Source organism: Prenolepis imparis, unplaced genomic scaffold (assembly GCF_030444845.1).
Source record: "Prenolepis imparis isolate NDT839.2.m4 unplaced genomic scaffold, iyPreImpa1.0 SCAF_11, whole genome shotgun sequence".
In the NCBI taxonomy this organism is placed as follows: Eukaryota; Metazoa; Arthropoda; class Insecta; order Hymenoptera; family Formicidae; genus Prenolepis; species Prenolepis imparis.
This window is the reverse complement of record NW_028141169.1, coordinates 6,706,501-6,729,674: the sequence shown is the minus strand read 5'-3', so window position 1 is coordinate 6,729,674 and position 23,174 is coordinate 6,706,501. Positions and strand designations below refer to the sequence as shown.

The 23,174-nt window shown below is 36.7% G+C and overlaps 2 protein-coding genes across 6 annotated transcripts in view; one reads left to right on the top strand and one right to left on the bottom strand.

Moving 5' to 3' along the window:
* Cmpy (crimpy) overlaps positions 1 to 23,174 on the top strand; it is a 258,654-nt gene that overhangs the window by 31,209 nt on the left and 204,271 nt on the right. For all 5 annotated transcript variants that reach the window (XM_083050111.1, XM_083050109.1, XM_083050108.1 and 2 more), the window contains exons 4-5: positions 5,540 to 5,767; positions 13,531 to 13,575. In XM_083050111.1, the coding sequence (XP_082906237.1) occupies positions 5,540 to 5,767; positions 13,531 to 13,575 (273 nt within the window). The remainder of the gene's footprint in view (positions 1 to 5,539; positions 5,768 to 13,530; positions 13,576 to 23,174) is intronic.
* Nup188 (nuclear pore complex protein Nup188) overlaps positions 1 to 23,174 on the bottom strand; it is a 227,800-nt gene that overhangs the window by 44,082 nt on the left and 160,544 nt on the right. Inside the window, exon 3 of the mRNA XM_083050104.1 lies at positions 1,446 to 1,557. The gene's annotated coding sequence lies outside the window, so the exon portion shown is untranslated. The remainder of the gene's footprint in view (positions 1 to 1,445; positions 1,558 to 23,174) is intronic.

Below are 23,174 nucleotides of genomic sequence, written 5' to 3'. Positions count from 1 at the left end.
TTTGAACAAAAATTCTATTGGCAGGGATAGCTGTGGAATTATATAGAAGAAGACAAACACGAATGTAAATACTAGTATGTTGAAATATAAAATTCCGGTGTTTGTTTGTGCTTTCGTGAATATAATTCATTTTTCTAGCTATAACAACTGTATCGCTTTACAAGTTAAACAGAAAATGTCTGTCGCGAACGAACTTATTTTACCAATTAAGAAAACGTATAATTTTTATCTAAAATATAAAAATATTTTATATGATATTAAGTTTTAATCATACACAATATTATATTTTAATCACATAATGAATAATGATTTCGTTAATACTATATATTACATGATTGCACTATGGGCATATAAATTATATGGGCATATAAATTTCCACGTATTGAGCAGGCCTTTAATATTACATTAGCACTTAACAGTTCAGCGAATTGATTTCGAGTTTGCAAAAGCTGCGCTTTCATTCGTTATAGAGCTGCTCCCAACTTACTTTTGTAAACCGATTCGATGCACTGAAAGCACGTTTATGTAGTGTGTCTACTCTATCGTGAAAATAATTCTATAAATATTGGTCATTCGACGCAATGACGCTATCATTGCGTTTGAGAGAAAATGAAACCGCACGCGCGAACGTTCGCGAGTATACTTGAGAGAGTGCAAGCATGCGCTATCAAAGGTACAGGTATGCATATATACGCGAGATATACCGTTTTCATCGACACAACGAGGTCGTGTCGTATCCATTAAACGTACCATAATTTTCTCGAGTACCATACATTACGCATACTGCAGAAACAACTGCCACCTGCACGAGAGTTGCTCTCTCTTTCTCTCCCTCTTTCTCTCTATTTTTTTTTTATTTTTATTTCGTTTCGCTCTCGAGCTTGGAAAAACAGATTTTCCTTTTTTCCCGACTAAAACACACGAGTGCGCATATGGCGTTATATCGAGAGAGATTTATTTATTTTTTATTTGCAGAGAAGTATTAAAATTAAAAACGCAACATTCTTCATAACAGTGTGACTTGAATGAGTCTGAAATAATTTATATTCACTTGCTGTTCCATCTTTAATTTAGATAAAAGTTCTCGAGAAGTCAAGAGTGTAAACAATTTTTTGCCGACGAGTATTTTATTAATGATAATAGAATAATAATTTCGAAAAGAGTATAAATGTAATAATGAACGAAATATGTCGGATTAAAAATTTTTTTTATTTAAATTTATTGGATTATTTCCGAAGTTATGAAACTCTCGCGGCATTCGGAAGATATTCGAGATTCAATTCAACGAGATAGACATAGCCTCGGACAAATACCGAAATGCGAGGACGTCGCGGAATCAAGCAATCTCGAGATCCACCCTATGTTTCTGGTCGCGAACGCGCCCGAATGACTTCCTACGACTTTATATTCCGCATTGCAACACGAGAAAGTATTGAAATACTCACGTTTTAGGACTACTCCCATTCGACCCGTGAATCTTTTATTTCTGCTTCGAAGGCTTCGAAGGCTTCGATGACACAGGATGTTATATTTGTACTCTCAGAAAGATGAGGAGATCTAGAAATAATAAAAATATATTTTTATCAGCCAAAGAGTATATACGGAAGCTGGTTTTACGATCCGATTCGACATGATCGTTAAAGGAAAATTGCGCAACCCTATCACGCGTACACACGTGCAAAGAACGTAAAACTAAAGAAAGTCACAAATCTCGACAAATCTGATTTTTGCGTCTTTAAACCCTAAACATAGTTCCCATCAGAAAAATACTCATTTTACTTGTTTATGTGAAGACTAAAAAAATTATAATGTAAATAGGTATATTTTTATCTCTAGGTACAATTTACTACGGTGTAAATAACATTTATAATTTCATTATTTTCGCGTAAGTGTTGCTGTTATATACATATAATATTATGCATGTAAAGAACTAAGTATACTCGAGTAGAAAAGTAAATCATCGCGGAGGAACGTATTCTGCCGCGTCATTCTTCCGCGTTACGTTATGCAGATGAGGTTTGTAAAAAATCTAGAGATGTATCCTGGTAATTTCGCCTTCTTCCGACGGCGCATGATTCTTTACCGTCGCCCTTAATACACCCGCGCTGGTTGATTAAGCCGCTCCTCCCTCCGGTGAAGTTACTTACCGGTGACGGGATGGGGAACATCATTATTTTTCGCAACTTCGTTTATACTTTGCCAGCCGGGAAATCTGCATTTCGCTGCGCGCTACGTAAAACGTCACCGTGCTGTAAATGGCCCCTTCTAAATGGCGCAACAACCGTATAAATTCGCGTGTCACTCGCGTATAATGAGCGTATAAAATGTTATATATTGATGTACGCTTGTCGTTACGGCAATATTTCAGCAACGGGTTTTGCGGCGGCTTAATCGATTTGAAGCATATACATATATCACATTGTAATTATCGAAAATTAATGCAAAATAGATCTGCATAAAATGCACATTTATTTATCAATTAATTTTCCCCGTATCATCACAGATTTATTAATTAATGCGTTGATTATTAAAAAAAAGAGAATTAAAAAAGTTAAAAAGCAGTTAAAAAAGAGAGCTAATATTCTGGGATAATGTTATATACAAAAGTCTGAATATATTGCCCCAATATTCCTTGTTCTAATGCTTTTTTACATATATTGCAGTAATAATAATTATAGTATATTATATTCTTATCTCTTAATTATGTAAAACAAACAAATTAAGCCTTATTGATCAGATTAAGAGAGAGAGTCTATCTAATATTTTTAAAAATCATATTTAAGAAACAGTTTTTGTTTTATTTAAAAAAAGAACAATAGTATAAGAAAGTAATATTAGTATTTATTAAGTTTATTAAGTTATAAGACTCTATGCGCACGCGTCGATGCGAAAGTAATCTGCTAGAAGTCTATTTCATGTGTAAACATTTTCCTATGGGTGTGTAAATTCCTTCGTGCTCCTCAAAGAAAACTTGGTGAGAGAAATGTAAGCAAGTATCTCAACACATTGGCGATTTAACGAAGTGGCTAGCGATTTAACGGATTACTGACGCCGGGACAAGAGACCAAACACACCTCCGCGTAAGCCGGATTGCACAACCTTAATGCATTCCGACTTCTCGAGTTTCGCGTCGCTATTCCGGAAGGATCAAACGGCCTAATGTAAAAGCGGAAATGTGCATTCCGAATGGTCAATTGATTCTCGCGTGCACATTCCATTAGATTGAAATAAATTTGCGTGGCAACTTGGCGTTTTTCATCAAATTACGTTCTTCATAAAGAGAAAAATTAATTGCTTTAAAAAAAAATAATTAATTAATTAATTAATTAATTAATTGCCTTTAATATAAGATTGATAATTTCACATTTATGTGAAGTCATGAATATATTTTTGCGCAATAAATTTTTATCTTCGATATTCAATCGATCGTTTATCTAATATATATATGGTATATAAATTAAATGAGACACACCAAATTTTTAATATTGTTCGTGCAACATAATGCGATAAACATAAAGTGAAGAAAGATTTTCAGCGGGATGTGGAAAAGATTATTGAGTTAAATTCGTAAAATACAATGTTAAATTCAAATAGTTGAAGAAAACCAATGATTGATACGAACTATATCTGAGGCAATTCCTAAAAAAGAAGCGTAATTCCGCAGTAAACTTGGTCACGTTCGCTTTAGCGACCATCCTTGGGATATTTTCTCGCAAGATACTATCCTCGATTTTCTTAATCGAATACCGTCGCGGTTCGGTTGCGTTCTCGGCTTGCGAGCTCGTAGCGCATATCTGGCCCTGCTCGTGGGCAATTAGACGGGAGCGCATTCCCAGCCATTAGCTCGAAATGAATTCGCATTTAGCATGGCCCAGAGGGCAAACCGATCGGCAAATTCGATTTTCTCTGCGCAGGCCGTCTGCGCGATTATTAAACCTATCGATCGAAACACGGCACGGTCGAAGGCGTGGGAGGCGGCGCGGGAAGATCATCGTAATCACGGAGATCAGGTTATCACGATCGATCGTAATCGCCCTTCGTGTCCAACAACTCGGCCTAGATTTTACCATCCGGTTGCTCGATCGTCCCGTTTCCGTTTCTGCCCGCTCTATCATATTTCTCTCCTTTTTTTCTTCTTCTTTTTCCGCGGGATTATTTTAAGCGAAAATGGCGAAAATTAACTGCTATCTTTTCTCTTTAAAGTATCGACGACGTTTAAACGCTTTCTCTCTCTGTCTCTTTTCTTCCTTTTCTTTCTCTCGGCACTTCTCTAGGTCATCGGTGTGCAGTTAGTACAGTGAACGCAATTGAATTCGAATTTGTCGTCCGGGTACACACCACGTCTCATTAGGCGACCGCATTATACTCCCTCGGGTATATCAACGGAACTCTCCCTCATCCTGATCCGACGACGACGACGACAAGCACAGTGTATGCACGGTGCCTGGTGATGTTGACGGTCTTGTAATTGCACCGTTATCGATGCTCGATTTGCTCCGCCGGCGAAAATTCGCCACGGATGCTGGAATGATTCTGGAATCCCCCCCCCCCCCCTCCGTGTCCTATTGTACTTTACAAATTCCGATATAACCCCCGCACACATCGTTGCGTAGAATTTTTCTCTCGCAATGCTGCTCTCTGATACCTGCACAGCTATATAAATCCGGATTATGACAAGTCATTATCGATCGAATCGGTAGATTCGAATGTATGAACAATATGCACGTCACGATATACCTACCTATATGTATAGAGAGAGAGAGAGAATTAATTTTTAGAGAAACTATTTTTCCTGAAAGAGATACGAGCTCTCGCGCTGGTCAGCCGTTATGCAAATATTTCGAGTATTATTCATCGGCGATCGCGATCGGGATCGGTTTTTCAATTTCACCGTTCGATGCATGTAATAATAATCTGCCGACGACAGTGCATTGCTATCAGAACGTGAAATTAACTCGATTGCTTGGCATTCCGCGATAAGCGTGCTTAACGGGCCGATAACAAACATCAAACACGTAAACACGTTGTTTATATCTCCGCACTTACACATGCCGAAAATAACGTCGTTCGCCAGGGTTTTAATCGCGTGCGAAAAAAGGAAATATCATCGCGGTCGATGAATAATAAAGTTACCCAGTCATTGTCGCACATTGAATAATAAAACTAAACTTAATCAACACAGAACGATCGCGCGATGTTTTATTCATCGGTTTTTACGATCTGAAATTTTTTTTTTAAATGTAAATTACTTTATTATTTTTAATTATTGCCATCAATTCATATTAATCTTTTCTTATGTGTTTCTAATTATCTTCTCTGTCACCTTGAAATTTTGATCCACTTTTCTCAATCACGTACCAAGCTTTAAATATTAGTTCCGAAAATACAAAAGTTTCATTAATAGAATTTATATTTCATAATTAAAATACATATATGAAATTCAAGTTTAATAATAGTCCGAGAGTCAATTGGAAAATAAATGACTGAGCATATGAATAATTTGTATTCACGTGTTGTCTGGTGTGATTACGTTTTCCAGAGATCCCGGGCAGATGGAGGCGGCACTGCCCGCACGGGCCGATGATGTCGGGTCCCGGCTGCAACCTGGTCGGCGAGGGAACCGCGGCGGCTGGGACCGGAAATGCGGCGGCCGCCGGCAAATGCGTTTGCGGTCCGTCGGTGCCCTGGTGCCCGGGTGAGCCGCAGCCCTACATGTACACGACGCGGCACGAGTGCAAGCTCAATTTGGAGGCGAAAATTGCTTACGGTAGGACACATTCATTCCATATGCGAGATGTATATATACCGCGGTGATGCGATCTGCGTAGTGCATGATGATGCTGCTCGCACGGGCGATTCGCGTAAGCGAGCGGATCCGCTGTGGCGGCGCGATAATGTGCGTCAAAGCGCACTAAATGGCGAAATTAATTTCACGCCCGATTCGTCGAACGGCGTGAATTATACCCGTCTATCGGAAGGGAATCGGTCGTAATGCACGTATAACGCGGGGCTATCAATTTTAATTATCCCCCTCTGTGTCGGTATCAGTACACCGGGAGGCTTGTGTAATCAGCGAGAGTTTGTGTGTATATCGTAGAGCGTAACAATTTGTTCCGATCCACTGCGTTCCTTTGGAAACGCGGAGATTGATGATTGAGCCATTAGACGGAATAATCGGATACGAATCAACGGAGATAAAAACTTGACATCTCCATTTACGTTTATAATTATGTAGCAGTGGTGAAAATTCTAGTCTCTTTTTTTTATAGAATCGTAAAAAAATGACTGCCATAATTGGCTCTCATCATAGCAAAAACTTTATGCTTCTGTAAATGAAGGAATAAATGTCTTATAGCATGTCGCATCCATTCCCTCCAATATTGTGCCGGGAGAAACGAAGATGGTCTATACGTCTGGTTGTTTACCGTGTTCTTAAGTATCTGCGTTCGACCACATAAATTCCTTGGCATGTTCCTTCTTCTGAATGAACAGTATTCATACTGTATTGATAAATTCATGAACCGATTGCGAAAGTATCCTCGGCAAATGTCGCTTGTGAGTTATTGCGAACGTCAATATTTATTTGCTATTATGCTTTTGCTCTCTTAGAATTGTCACAAAGTTGCCATTTGCTCGATCGCGTTGTTTATGTATCTATATCGAACATGTACGACATTTTGCGATAAGAATCGCTGACGTGCCACAGAGACAAGATCGATTTCCCACATAAAGGAACGACGACGTGTCAGGGAATTTATATTAAGAAACGACGATGTTGTCGTTATTTCCGAATGAGTCAGGGATAAAGATCGTCCGTGTTGCACCGTGCGAATGTCTTGTGACATCGCACACTTGTAATAACCAAATAAAATTTTCGAGTCACGTTATTACCGAGTAAACATTTATCCGGCTCTTTAACAACAGTTAACCCGGCGCCGTTTATTTTAAACTCGAACCGCTGTCGCTTTTAACGCATCGTGAACGATTTATTGGACGTGTCGCGATTTCGTTAATTACAGTAAATAATTACTGCCGACTAATTGTTTTGTCATCGTTATTTCTGTTTAATACGGATTATATTCATTAAGAGAGAATTTTGTGTTTCTTACTTTCTTGTTTTTTACGAATAGTTCTGCCTGACATTTCGCAAATTTTTTTTTAAATGTACCTAAAAAGGAATTCGACTTTTCGGACTTTATTTAGGAGATGAACCTTATTGATAATATTATTCGTTTATTGTTTTTGTGTGCTACAAGTAAAATAGAAAATTAATCGCGATTGGAAACATAAGAGTTGAGAATTGATGGTTATCATTCGGACTATGCAGTTTTATTGTCCAATATTAATCGTATTTTTATCATCGATCGTTATTACGAGAAGAACGTGCTTTTTCGCTGCCTTTGTGCTGTCTCTCCTCTCAAACGTCCGAGCGCGGTTGAAAAAGAGAAACAGTAGCGAGACGAATGAAGTACGCGCGAAACTATGTCGGGTGCGCAAACGACGACAGCTCGGTGTTAATGAAAAGAAAACACAAATAGTGAAGGAGGTGAGGACAACGGCTAAGAAAAATGGAAAAGCCAGACGCTGAAGGGAATACAGACGGTATACCGGTAATAAGAAAAGGACACAGCTAGGAGCGCGTTCATTCTTTCGTTCATTATCGGCTCCGTCGTTTCTGATTAGAAGGCGTAAAAACAACCACGTGAGGGAGAAGATTGTGTTACTCGGCTAACTTGAAGTGACTTTTTTTATAGACTTCTCAATTTTTTAGAGCGAATATTCGCGGTTTGTTAAATTGAAAACATTAATAGTATCCTAACGTTTATTATTGGAAAATAATTAATATTATCAATTCCAAATATTATTAAATTAATAATTAAAAATAGAGTATTCTCCTGTATTGGTTAAAAGCATAATTATATTTTGTATTTGTACTTTACGTACATATATGTATTGCACACTAACATATAGTACATAAGGTGCATATAACAAGTGACTATCGCGCGTATACTTCGATTCTTTTTACTCTCTGCTTTGAGTTGTTCATTTCGAAAGAAATAACTATGTGTGTAGACGACTCCATAACAGTTATGATTAGAGCTCTCATCAAGCCGCTCAGAATCAATAGTTAACTCGTTCTCCTTTCGAGTGCAACTTCCAGAAGTCCATCTCGGCACAGTGCGGTGTTCAACGTGTAACGAGATTGTTGGCGAGCGAGTAACAAAAGTAGTTACCCCGACCGGCGCAGAAAGTTAAATTCGATTCGTTGAGAAAAGTTTAATCGCGTACGTTCTATAAGGGCAGACGGATTGTTCCTTTGCCGGTGAGTTAAGTACACGAGTAAAATACCTAAGTCCAAAAGAGGGACAAAGGAACCAGCGAGCCGAGTTCGTTTCGGTGTACCGAGGCATACGCGAATGGCACTTTCTAAATTAGAATCGTGAATTGTCGCGCAATGTTCTTAATCCTATGTTTCAACGGGCGCACATAAATTTAAATTAATAAACAATCATTTATTATAAACGGTAATTAATGCATTTATTGCAATTATTATAGAGACTCTTTATTTCCTTTCATCTGAGAACATTGTCTTCATTATTGCAGTAATTATTGTTAAAATTATTAGGTACGTATTTAATTATCGAAAAAAGAATATTTTTTTAAATGAAAAATGAAAGTATATTATCGATTGTGGTTAGTTACAATGAAAAATCACGTCAACTCGACATAAAAGTTTGCTTTATCGCTTTGCACGTTAAATGACAATTATTTTTCACGATTAATATTTCGCGAATTTTGCAAATATTTTTACAATAGACATCATTCGACGTAGAAAACAGATTTGAATAGATATATTTTGGCGGTATCACCTCTCATCGTAATGAAATAAACTGTTTGGTGTTTGAAACGTGCCGTGAATTTCATTGAACCTCATTGAAGGTAATTGTCCTCCGGTTAATTGAGTGCAATGCCCGATATTGTTCTCCGACCGCAATAAAAAAAAATCGTTGATTCCTATCGCGGACGTATTATACCTCGAAATGCAATATATGTAAAGGAAAATGCGTGAAATATCAGAGACGCAATAACAGATGCATACGCATGTGCATACATGATCGAGTCGCATTGTATCTCTATTACGTTTATATCGGCATTTATAAAATACTATATGTTTATGGAGCGGTGATTTTTCTGTATGAATTTATTTCAAAAAAATGAGAAAAATCAGATTTTATTATATGGTTAGCTAACATAATTTAATTATTGGTTTTTTTTTTTCATTGAATCTGAAATTCCTTAGATTAGTTCTTAATTTTCAAAAATAAAGAGGATCGTAAAAAGTGAAAATAATAAACTTTTATTTTATTAATAAAGATATCGAAGAGCTCTTACACAATGCTTTTTCAAATATTGATTTTAAAAACAAGTTCTACCTGAACAAATTTCAACAATCTTTTTTTTATACTTTCTTTTAAAATTAAATAAAATATATATATTTGTATTTATTGAATATTATTTTTCGCATGATGTTATTTTAATAAACATTACAATAATAATATGCTTCCGAAAATGATTAACAAGTCGATTTATATGCAGCAAATGTTCCACAAGCATTTCTTATTCATTCGTCAGAATCTACGAGTAACAATGTTCATAATGACGCTACCTTCGATGTGATGTGTATAAAATGTGTGTGTGTATTTATATATGGTATTAAAATTGGTCGTTGCCGAGGCCGACCTGTCGTTAGCAGAAATTAATTCGTTTAATGACGTGTACGATGCGAATTTACGCCTGGCTAGAAGTTTGGCGTCGAGATCGACTTCGCAACACCTTCAATTTCAGTTTATGTTAGGCCATTATGCCCGATTCATTTTATGTCGTGGCCTAAACAACTCTAGCCGTCGGGCGTTCCTATAGCAAACTTATTCGACGCGCTAATTTACGGAATATGAAGCAAATTGCAAATCGCATTGCGGGAACTAATAAAACTTTGCTGATGCTTAGCGAGCGTAAATTAACGCCACATGACAAGAATTCGTTCGAGTGGATTTTCACTTTGCGAGTGGCAATGTCGGAAACGTTCAAAGCATCTGGTTAATAAGTTAAATCTCTAATTACTAGAATAGCAAAAGAATTACGTATCGCCGAGAATATGGTGAAACGCCGTAGGTAATTATTACTAATTCTTTGAAACAGAAAAAGCTTTAATTAGTTTTCCATATGTTAAACTTTAAACAATGGCTATTACGGCTGACAATGAGTTGCTTTTTCTTATAATTCATTAGAACGAAATAATCGTGAAAAGCTTTTAAACTTTGTAATTCTATAGTTTCTCTAAAATCATAAATAAACTCTTCCTTCTCTTGCATTTCATTTATAAAGTTGGTGAGATCTTATTATTGCAAGTAATATCCAACTAAAAATTAATATATTTTTTACTTTTAACAATATAAAGATAATTTATATTGTATATATTCTTACTTAGCTTTTTTCATTCCTTTCAGAGAGAAACACGATTGATTCATTTATTACTTTTTGAAGGAAAGCAGAATTAGTTTGTTTTCACGTGGCGAGAAAATGCAAAAGTGCATTTTACCATTTCACTACTTCATTTCCGGATTCGAAATATATTTCGGTTCGTTCGCCATGTGTCGAAGAACGTAACGTTGAAGGAAAGCATTTATGAAACATTCCGGGACATCCCTCGATCCTTTATACCCGTGGCAATTTCGTAGCTTCGTCTTCATTCATAGGTACTCCTCTCACGTCTCGGATCCAATCGCTTTTTACTCTCTCGTAGTATGGCGAAACAACGCAAAGTCATATTGTGTCAGAAGTGCTGGCTCGGCAAGGTCTTAAGAAAAATCTTTGGACCTTTACTTTACTACGTGTAGAATCTCGAAGGGCGCGCGAACATTCTTTGAGAGAACCCGGCACGGTTGATTTTGCGCGTAAATTTTTCTTTGCGGCGAATGTAAAATAATCTTTGCGATATATATATTCGGAGCGATAAAAATAGCGCGATACAAGTGTTCCAATAAATACAAATTGATATGATAACTTGAAAATCAATGTTATACTTCTATTACAAGAAAAGAACAGAGAGAAAGAAAAAATTAATGAAACCGAAACTAAATATATATCTACATATAGAGAATTACTTTCGATCGGAAAATACGGTTGCATGTTTGCGATTCTTGCAAAATTAATCAAATCACGATAAAATTACTTTCTCAGAATTATCTTCTTATGATAAACTCCTAGATTTCTGATCTCTGACGAGATATGGCAGTGAACTAAAAACAGCCTGCTTGGAATATCTATTATTAGAAAATTCTTTAGAGATGTGGATACATTTATCTTTATTTAGCCGAATTTTCGGTCACTAGAGTCGCCCGATCGTGAGAAAACGATTTCTGCGGCGTTGATCCCAGCCTGGTTTAGATATTAAATTACGCAATCGCGTCGATATAAACACGAGGTCAGACGTGATTGAGTGACGTATCGTCAATCGTTTTCGTACGCGGTCAAGTCCAATCTAAAAATGTCATAGACGTCGTATCAGTCCGACGATCTAATTGCAAGGAATGGATGCGATATTTTATATAGATATCACTATGGTCGCGCAGTGTCTTAGGGTGTCTCGCGCACTTCAATAACTTGATAATTGGATCATTACACAAGCGCCCTATTGATTCAACTTAATCCCCGGCGGAGATCCTCGAACGCAGCCACCGTAAGATAAATTACAAAGTTATTTTGGAAACAAAGATGGGATCGCTATTTCGTTAGAGTTTCTCGTTTATAAATTAGTGACACGTGCGAGAATATATATATATATATATATATATATATATATATATATAGTAAAATTAGCACACGATAAAAGTATAATTATCGACACGCGTGGGTAACGTAAACAACTTATATAGATAACCAGACAATATTAGCTGATGTATTCTTGTTATATTGGACGTGTCCTATAATCTATTAAAATAACCTGAAATAATGTAAGATATAATCTAAAAATAACTGTTATTTCTAGAAAAGAATATAAAGGATCGTGGTAATTTAAATTATTTCAATTATATAATTTAGCAATCTATGTAAAAATATGTCTCTACAATAGAAATAGTTTTCATTCAAAATTTACTATGGCAAATTAATTTTCAGATAAAATTTGCGTTATGAAAATATCGTATCTTTTTAAGTAGTTGATATTACTTTTACATTTCGTATATATACATAAATATATCTACATATATATACATAAAACACAATAATGTGGAGAGATCAAGAAGAAAAAACGAGAACTAAAAGTTTCTACGAAATTTTCAGCGTCGATTTAATGTTTATTGCGGGATTTGATTAAGAAAAAACAGTTTTAATGACAAATATCGCAGTGGTCGTTCGAGGAAGATTATTCCACAGATTTGCTTACGCTTTTGGGTAATCCGATATTTGACCGGAACACTCGCGTCGATGTATGTAAAATTTACTTGCCATATTAATTGTCCGGAGGCAATTCGAATATTTGTATAACCATTCGAATATTTGTATAATCCATTCGAATATTTGTATAACAAATGTTCGCGGCCGCGCGAAATATTGAATTGCTCACCCCTAAGCAAATTCATAATCTATAACGCGTCGGTGCCCGTAATGGTGGCGATATTTAATAAGGCAAGGACATTTATAGAGCTGGTCGAGTCATTTATCGTGCATAAATATGGTCGAGGAAAAACGAGCGTTCTCGGCGGAGAATATTCTCAGGTTCTCAGGTGTCCTCATAAAACTTTTGAGGATTAAGTATTATATTTTTATATCAAATTATATATATATATATATATATATATATATATATATATATCGTCTCACAAAAGATACAATAATATTTATCAATTTAAATATGTACATCTTTATATACTATCTCGAACTATTTTGACATATCTTGACGCAAATATATTTTGAAATTAGAATTTTAGAGTTAAATATTATAAATTGCTATTTTCAATATATATTCACACACACATCCACAATTAAATTTTGTCTTCTTTTTATTATCTTTTATTCTATCTTTAATCTTATTTTGCGCATGTTAATATATACTGTTCTCTCTTTTTTAACTCCGTTAAATATTTCTCGTTTCTCTCTATCCACATTATATGAATTAATTCTGACTAATGCAATCTTTTGTGAGAATTCATTTCTTAATTAATACCAATTATTTCGCTCGATGATATGCGATTCGGTATTTTAATGGGTCTAAATCGCATTTACGGGTGCTGGTCATTACGAGGGACGTAATTACAAACTGAATTACTCTACTTATTAGTAGTTCTCGATCAGAACGGAGTCGCTCAGGCATCCCCGATCGCGAAATAATGGACGCTATCGCCAAGGGCGCTATCCAAGTTTAATCTAATGAAGTGTTTTGCAAGTACTCGTTAATTAATTCATGCCCAATATCCATCTCCCTACCAAGGACTACCACCGCAGTCGATAAACTTCTAACTTCTGTTTCAGATGACCTCTATAATTCTGGAGACACGCCGAGCAGCGCCACCGAGGGTGAGTTACTTTTAACCAATTTCAAAAGTTTTCGCGAACGGGCAGCTTTAATTGAGTGTGTTTAGTATTCATCCGCTATCGTGTTTAAGGGATTAAAGGGAAATTATACGAGCACTACGCAAACTACGCGCGACTCTTCCTTTGATACTGTATCGTGGCTTTAACAGTGTTCAGCTCGTAGCATTAATACGTGCTCGCCCTTAACAAGTGTTACTATCTCGAAACTTTCAGCAGTAGACAAATATGCCGCTGTCACGTTGCTATTGATCGGTAAGAAGAATCCGGCGGAATAGCGCGAAGATTACCTCTATTAATTTTGATACGATATCCTTGATCGAACGAGAAATAATGCCGCTATATTATACACTCGCTTTGCGCTCGATATGAAAGCGGGCACTATATCCATTAACGTAGTTGTTCCATCCATCAGACTTTATTATATAACATCGTTTTATCCATTTTTCATAAATGCCTAATAATTCGTCATTGTAGTCGGTCTCGTTACGGACAAATATAATTACACATGATAAAAACACTTTACGAAATTGATCACAAAAATATAATCTAATTTGATCGACAATTATTTTACATGTATTGACATCCATTTTACACATTATGCGAACTAGCGAAAAATTTTCTCCCGGCATCGCCCCATTAATAAAAAAAATTCAACCATCTCTCGCGTTTATTTCCGCGAAATAATCATGCGAGTTTTTGTGTGTGCTAAAACTCGTCTCTTTTATTTATCTTACAATAATTAAAACCGTGAAAAGTATAGGAGAGAAACATTTAAAAAGTTTTGACAAATTATTATTAATTATCATTACTATTGTAATATTTGAATATTACGATTATACACGGAGAGAATTTTCTCTTTGAATTTACCCTGAAAATCATGGGACAATATGGTATGGAAAGAATTTTATGAGAATTTCTCTGATTAATATTTATCACAATAAATATAATAATATCTATCACAATAAAATATAAAATATGTTTGATTAATTTTACTAAACTGCATGGTAAAATTACTCAAATAACATGTTTTATATTTTATTGTGATAGATATTATATTTATTGTGATAAATATTAATCAGAGAAATTCTCATAAAATTCTTTCCATACCATATTGTCCCACGATTTTCAGAGTAAATTCTAAGAGAAAATTCTCTCTGTGTACTATAAAGTGATATTTTAATCGCTAATTTGGGAAGGGATTTATGCGACGTTAGATACGCACGATCCAAATTTGCTTTCGCGAGTTAGAGAACAATGTTAAAAGATGATATCATTTAGATGAACTAAACAGAAATTCTTCTCGCCACTCTGCGCGCGATATCAGTATAATACTTACGCTGCTACTAATTACACGTCTTATCGATGTCACGCATCTACCACGTTCTTCGAGCTCGCTAGATGCAGGTGGATAACGGCCACTTCCGTTAATGTAACGGCGAGGTAGTCGCATAAGCAATTTAAGGCATAGAATTGAATTATCTCACAGAGTTCGGGAAAAAGATTCGGGTGGGTCAAGCAGTCGGCACTCGAGATGCGCGGAATAGAGAGGGCTAATTTAATCTGATAGAAGAGAGAGAGAGAGAGAGAGAGAAATAAATTCTCCTCTCTTTCTCCTCCCCTCCCCCTCATCCCTTCGCACAAACTCTATCGTAAAATAGGAACAAAAGTAGCATAAGAACTTTCCTTTCTAGACGACTAACAGTTTGCTTCTTTCGCGCGGCGCATAAGAAACGGCAGGAACAGAGGGCGAATTTTCGGCGAGGCGCGCGGGAATGGCTCTGTAACAAAAGGGAGATCCGCGGCGCATTTGCGGCGGAACTTTTCACAGAGAATTTCCGACACGGCGAGGCGCGTTAAAAAAATTACACTTTAACGTGTGTACCGTGAAATTGAAGTGGCAAGATCGTTTTCCGTTTTTTACTTGGGTTTCGCATTGCGCCACTACTGGCCGGCTTCGCGTTACACACTTGTCTGCCTCTTCCGAGCTATTATTTGTCGTTTAAATTACATACATACAAAGAGCTCTATCGATTGCATATACAAATTTCAAGAATAAACGAACGGTGCTTTGACGACCGAGAAGAAAAGTGGCTTGATTTTTATCGAATTTGTGAAGTTTCTAAAAAAAAGTCTTCCGAGTTGAAAAGGGCTTTCAGTTTTTAATTCACTTTTTTAAAAACTTGAGAAGAGTTTAATCGAAATTTTTTTTACTTTTCCTCTTTTTTTCTCAAGCTCTCAAGATTAATTTTTCTAACTTCTTAACGAAAGAAATGAATGGACCTTTTATTGTTGTACTGTATTCTTAAATTCTTCCGTTTAATGATTATTATATTCGCAGTCGAAAAAGAAAAAAAAAATCGTCATATGTACATATACATATATATGTATATATTCACCGCTGCAAATCGCGGCGGCCGATATTATTTCAAAGGCAAGAAGACAATTACATTATTCCGCATAGTTGCGAGCAATTTAATTTGTCGGGTAGCCCTTCGCAAGACAAGTGATAAAAACTTTCCTCCGACTGCGTAGTCGTCGTGGTGTTACCATCGGGCGTTTGCCTCCAACGAGTTTTCGCGGAGAGTTTTCATGGGGTGGTTGCGAAAGGGAGTAACAAAGAGTAATCGCGTGTGGCAAAGTTCGTCGGCGCGATCGTATATTGTTGTGGACCGACATTTATAACTAAAGTCGATGAAAGCATATGGCAAGATACGTACTTCATTAAATTCAACAGAACGATCCGTGAGTGGGATTTCTCGAGGCAACATTTCTCTCAATTTCAGCATCTAAGATTATTAACACAACATAATACGAGCAACATCAGTCGTGATAATGAAAAATATACGTAAAAAACGGATGAAATTAGTTAATTATTTTTAAATCGCTATTTAGATTTAGAAAGATATAATTAGATATATTGTTAATACACTTTATAATGCTTACATTGTGAATAATTGCGCGTGTTATCTGTCATTTTAAAATTGCTATAATACGAGTATGTTTTATTGGTTCTTCTAGACATAATCATATGACAATAAAAACTTTAATGCAAAATTTACATATTTTTATGCCAAAGTTGCGTGTCGCAAAAGAGCTAAATATGAGATATAAGCTTGCTACGCGTTACTAAACAATGTAATAAGAGCAATTGAGAGAGAAAATATCAATACAAATTCTACACGCTTATTTAATATAATAAAAGTACGTTGTAATGAACAGGGAGATTCCATACGTTCCGCTTTTGAATGCCGAAACCGCTCGTGGCGTGCACTTCATTCTATTGAGAGTGTTCCCCTTGAATGGAGTTTCGCCCTGCTTCGTAATAATGCGGTATCACTTTCCTCTCACTTGCTTCCGGACAATGTGCTTCCTACAATAGGGAAGCCACCGAGTCTTGTGCCTTTTTTCCCTGTGCCATCGCTGAAAAATCGTCCTCTAACATTCGTCGACTCGTTAATCCTTTCGGTATCAAGATTTTATTTAGACCAAAAATCTGATTATTTCTGTGCTAACTATAGCAATGTTTAGGAATCTTTGAGAAATTTTTCACGATTAATTTCAAAGGCTCCATAAAACATGATAACGTGACAATTGACGTAAAATGTGTTCTGCGTAGATATCGAAAAAAATAACTTATCGAAATGTCTAATATTTTAATACGAAAGCTTGAAGAAAGAAATCCATATCAGAAATTTCTGTAATCTATACAGTTTTTAATTTTTAAACTGGAAACTCTATGCTTGACAAATCTTTCTTGCACAAATATTAGAAATCATATATTAGACATCTGCGATATTTTTGCGATATTTTGAAGGCGGCTAGAAGTGAAAACATTAACGTACGAAGCGAAAACGTGACGAAAACGAACAATCGGGCTCAGTCTCACAGACGCGTATATATATCGTCTTCTCGAATTACAAAAGTCTACGAGGTGTGCCTTTCACGAACTTCTCGCGAGGATCTCGGATATCTTTGAGAGCCGCGTAGCGCATCTCGGTGGTTTCCTTTTGATTCCACCCTCTTACCGACGTCTATCAGAAGCGTTATTTTGAAGCGCTCCTTTCTTCCGCCGATCCTTTTTTTTTTTTTTCCCCCGGGCGATGCTCTACGCCGTGTTATTAAATAAACTTGCTCGCTGTCTCCCTCTCTTCTCGGAAAAGAGATTTTCCGGCAAATACTGCGACGTGCCGGCAATGTGCAAACATTGGCAAACTTTAATATTGTCCGCGCGGACACATAATATAACATATTTTATTAAAGTGTGCACTGTGGGAAATACCGCGTCGTTATGTAGACTCTGTCTCGCAACGGGAAGTCGACAGTTCGGAGATACGTGTTTTTATTTCAAGCGACAAAAAGTTTTAATAAAATTATCCGCGTAGCCATTATTATCAGCTAGAAATTTTGTAACGTGATTGTATATATGAAAGATGAATCTTTATTAATTCTTTGTCTTCTATATCGAACTGTTTTCGAACCAAAGCTCCAATTTCTTTGAAATAAAACGTGGAAATATTCATTTTTGGATAAAACATTCATTTTTTTTATCAATTAAGGTTTCCATAAATTACGTTTTATAAACGTATAATTAGAGCATCGATTAATCTTTAATTATAAATAAAGATAATCGGCACATGACAAGAATTACAGATAATTACATTTCTTCATGCATACATTCCGCTATTTCCGCTCTCAAGAGAGGCAGGATAATTCGGGTCGAATGTAATAAGATAAGAGATGCAGTGTAAGGGGGTGTAACGTTTATAGTGTATGGTTTCCGCTGAGTATCCCCGGGATTTATGTTTTACCTATCGCGACGAAAGCGGGTAATCCGCAAGGAAGATGGGGAGAAGGAAAACGCGGGCAGAAAATGGCATCCGCGCGTACAGATCCCGAGCATATTTGCTTCGATAAAACGGATACGTTGTCTCGTGTTCGCGGCGAACGTCTCTGTTTATTCGCGCCAACCATACTTGTGGAGGAAAAGACTCGGTATCTTCTCGATATAGGGAAATAGAAATTGAGCAAAGTAACAAGACGCCGGGGGCCACGCCGTCGTCCCTTCTAGAACAGAAAATGTTACTTCTTGTTTTTTTAAAAATTTTTTTAAAGAGAGATAGAGACGTCAGAGAATGGGGTTTATAAAAATGATATCCCACTCTCTTCCCGCGCGATTTCTGACGATGAGATTAAGTCGGCTCGTTGATGCACGCCAGACAGATATTTGTCAAGAGGAAGAGTTCCATCGAAATAAAGTGCCTCTGCGCTTCAACGTCGAAATGCCGCGTTGACATGTGAACGCAATAGGCGTCGATAATAGATGCGAATCGATGCGAAAATAAAGGCTCTCTCAGATTTATTGCATTCGCAAATTTTTACTTGTCAACGTGAGGTATTAATAAAAATTGATGTCACGTAAGGTTAATTCTCGCCATGCAAGGCATTTGTCAATCGCGATTCGATAAATATTATTTTTGAAATACGTTTAATAGACACACGTTTACGGAACTTAACAGACACGTTTATAATAGACACGTTTACGAATACGGAAATGCAAAATTGAATATGGATGCATACAACAAGCTGAAATAACCTCAATTGATTGAATATTTTAATGGATCGCGTTTTATATCCGACATTTAAAGCAAGATAAAGATCTCAAACAAGTCGGCTGTGCAAAATTTAGTCAAATTAATTTTTTTCTATTACGAGCTTGTTACATGTTTAAGTGGATCGTGAAACTCCAGCTGGCGTTCTAAAGAGTAATCCAAAGAGTGTGGTCGGGTCGAGATTAAACGTGGATTAATTTATTGTCCCCTCTCCTCTCTTGATAGAAACTATTTCCTTACAAGAATTGATTTCATTAGAAGCTTGTTCTCGCTTTAAGTGGATTGTTAAACTTTACGGTGATTCAAGGGACGTCACTGGCCGTGTATTAATTTACCGTCTATATAGAAACTGCTTTCCCGAAAGAATTAATTTTGCTCTTAATTTAAAATTTCTTCCCAACTTAAAGAATCTACAAAAGCGATTCGAAGCAAGATCGAGTTCAGTAGATATAGTCACTTGTGCTCAAAATCTCGCTCCACTTTTACAAGAAAGCTTACAATAAAAGAACGCTTGGTCGCAGTTACAGTGACTCGTTTATTCAGAGATAGCGGATCTCAATGTGCGGTGAGATTATGCACACTTGTAATTTAAGTCAGAACTTTTATATATAAAAAACACAAAAAATATAAATTAAAGAAACTAAAGAAATTAAAAAAAAAAAAAAATTTTTTATATCCCAAAAGTCGTTATATTTCCAAACGAACTATAACTGATAAGTAGAGTTTCCTTCATTATAAAGTTGTTCGAATTGAAACTTATTCAACTGATTCGAGTTGAAACTTCACCGAGTACTCGCTCGAAAATAATCCAAAAGAAGCGCGTTTAGCCGGGTTGACCGCGTCGTTCCGGGCATCTCGAGGGAAATTCACGGTTCCTAGAGACATTTCAATTGTCCGGAAAAGAAGACAGGCGCACTCCAATTGTATGGAGGTATCTAACAAGTTCGTTTGTTAAAAACTTGCCGCTCCACTTGATCGTTAATTATCGCCAAACAAAGTTTCGCGCCGAGAAACGAGGAAGAGGATTCCATATCTTGGATCTCGCGGCGTGATTTCCGTGACGTTAATCGTCTCCGAGATTTATAATGACTGCTGACGCGCTCGCGAAACGGAGATACCGAAGAATACCGAATGTTACCTCAAACGCGAGACAGGCGACAAGTCGTAGTCGACAAGGATGTATAATTACGCTGCTTAAAGCGTGATTAAATAATTTCGAAGTGGGATTAAGGTCTCAACGCGGTCTCAACGCTCGTAACTTTCGTTTAGAACGTGTATACAGACGTGTTTCAATGCTGAGACATTTTAATAAAACGATATAAACTATTCACGTTATCTGGCCTTTGCCATCTGATTTTCGTTCGCGGAAAGCAACTGAATTAGTGATAAAGTTTGTATTATTAACACATTAATAACGACGACGTCGTTCGATAGGAAACTCCAATAGACAGTCGACAATGTATGTGGTCCCTTATCTCACGCCACGTAACACGCGAATCCCTATAACGTCCATCGTAAGATTATTAATCCAAAAATGTGCAATTTTATCTAGATTATATATAAATTACCGATCCACTATTTACAGCGAGAGCGCATTAACAATTATATTAATTAAAATTTTATGCGATTTTAAGATTTTTCTTCGCAAGACGTTTGTCGATCGAGTCTCGAAATGTATTCCTAATAGAATTCCGCGTTATTCTTCCTTTGCGAGCATGCTGGAATTTTCTCAACGTTATTCCATGTTCATCGTCCCATCTTTCTCTCCCTCTCATTTCTCATTCTGCTCTTACTTTCAATGTGGTTTGCGAGTAATAGCAAGAAGCGACGAGGTCATTCCGTTCCTGTAACTTCTGAGCAAACGTAAAATTATACGCCTGGGTCTCCGTTCGCTGGTTTGGATGGTTGGTTGGTTGACCCAAGTTCTCGACGCTTCCATCAAGCATGGGTGGCGAGCATTGCGCCACTTTGCCAACTGTTGTAATAATTCCCGGTTATAGCTATCTTGCCCTCCGTCGTCGCCGTGATTTTCACGTGGCATGCCACTTGACGAAAATAGTCGGAAAAAATGTGGCAGATTGCCGCTCTGTCGTCTCGAGATTTGATCATTGCTCCTCCTCGACCGCAATTTCTCGCTAACCGTAACGTAAGTCGCTGTTATACGACAGATATTCGTAATTTTTTTCACTGCTGGAAAAGCAATAACATTTTACGCCTAAGTGCTTCAACTGAAAATTTGTAGTTACGAGACATGTGTGCTGTTAGGTATGTTTTATTTATTTAAATTGTAATTGAGAAACTTGATTGCCCTCTCAACCGTATCTGAATCATTTATCGAGAAGCATCGATGGCGAGACCGATCTTTTATATTCTGCTCGATATTCTCAAATAGCCACATGACTTTTATATTATCGAATTATTATTATCGAAAGCGATATCCGGCGAAATTAGAACTTCTTTAAACACATACGAAGCTGTCGCGAACGATGATTTCAGAACTGAAATGTCCTACTTTCGGTCCAGACTGCATTAGCAGTAGATTCTAAAGCTCATTTATGTAATATGTAAATAGATGTAAATATACACTAGAGAAACTCTGGTACGCATCGTTTAACGGATACTGATAATTCGATTAATTGATTCATTTAGTAGCAGTCGATGCTTCGCCGGTATAAAGCACATTGAATTAGCACGCATATTTGTCTCACGCTTTTAATACAATTACACGATCTCGTTAAATGCAACAATACTTGATCAATGTAGCGTTATGAATATCTAATTTCTGGTTATTTCATTAAAAAATTTATTGCACTAAAATGGAACTCCTGCCTTTGACAGAATTATACATATAATATATCGAATGCACTTTACGCTTGATTAAAATATTAGAATCGTAAGCTGCGTTCTGAAATGTTTCCGGATTTTCGGTTAATTAAAATAGAGCGAATATACGCAAAAAATAAAAGCGGATTAATTTTTTGAAGAAAACTGGAGAACGGATATCGCGTAAGAAAAGTGGAATCGCGGAAGATGAAATTTCATGAAGAAATCCGCCGAGTAATCTTGCCTTAGTAATACGTAAAAAAAAAGAGGCCGAGGTTTCTGGATCTGCGGCACGTTTCTCTAATTACGACGCTCTTGCGAAACGATCTCCAATACCCAATCGTTTTATGTCATTAACGACCGTAAGAGAATCGGCTTGCGGGAAGGAATCCAAGTTGGATGGGAATACGGAATTCGATCTTGGGAGCGTTCTGCCGCATTTGATCAACCGTAAATTCGCCTCCAGAGCTCGAAGAAAGACCGAACGGTTACTTTTGAGATTAGTATAATGAATTAGTTATTGGTATAATGAATTGGGAATTAATAACGGAATTCGAATCAAACTAATCAAATCTCTTTATATAATATCGGGCAATAATTGCAATCATCGAGTGAATTTAAATTACGCACATATAATTAACTTAAAAAATGATTTATGCGTAATAGTATTATTTTTGAAAAATTCTTTTGAATATATATTTGTGTCTCAGTAAATTACTTAATTTAGTTATAATCCTACTATTTCCTATATTGAAGATCCAACAATATTTTTCATATTTATAAAAAATTTTATTACAATAAACTTCTATTCGAGTTCGAACGAGTACGTTTAAACGTAAGACATTCTATCTTTCGTCTTCGTTACATCTGGCCAGAAAAGCAGCCGTCGTGACTTAAATCTCGCATTAGGACTGACGGCACTAACGATCGGAAGGGAATGGGAACGGAAATCAGAGCTCGGCGATAGGATAGAATTCGATCACAAGTCACGAAACGCGGCCCTTCCAGCCGAGATCTGTAGTTCGTCCTTGAATCGGCGAGGGATAAAAGAGCAATCAATCTGACCTCCGATGTTCCTCTTCCACTATTTTTCTCTCTCTCCTCGTGCGCTTCTTTCGTCGGCTTCGGGGAGTAGTTTTCGCGATTTCT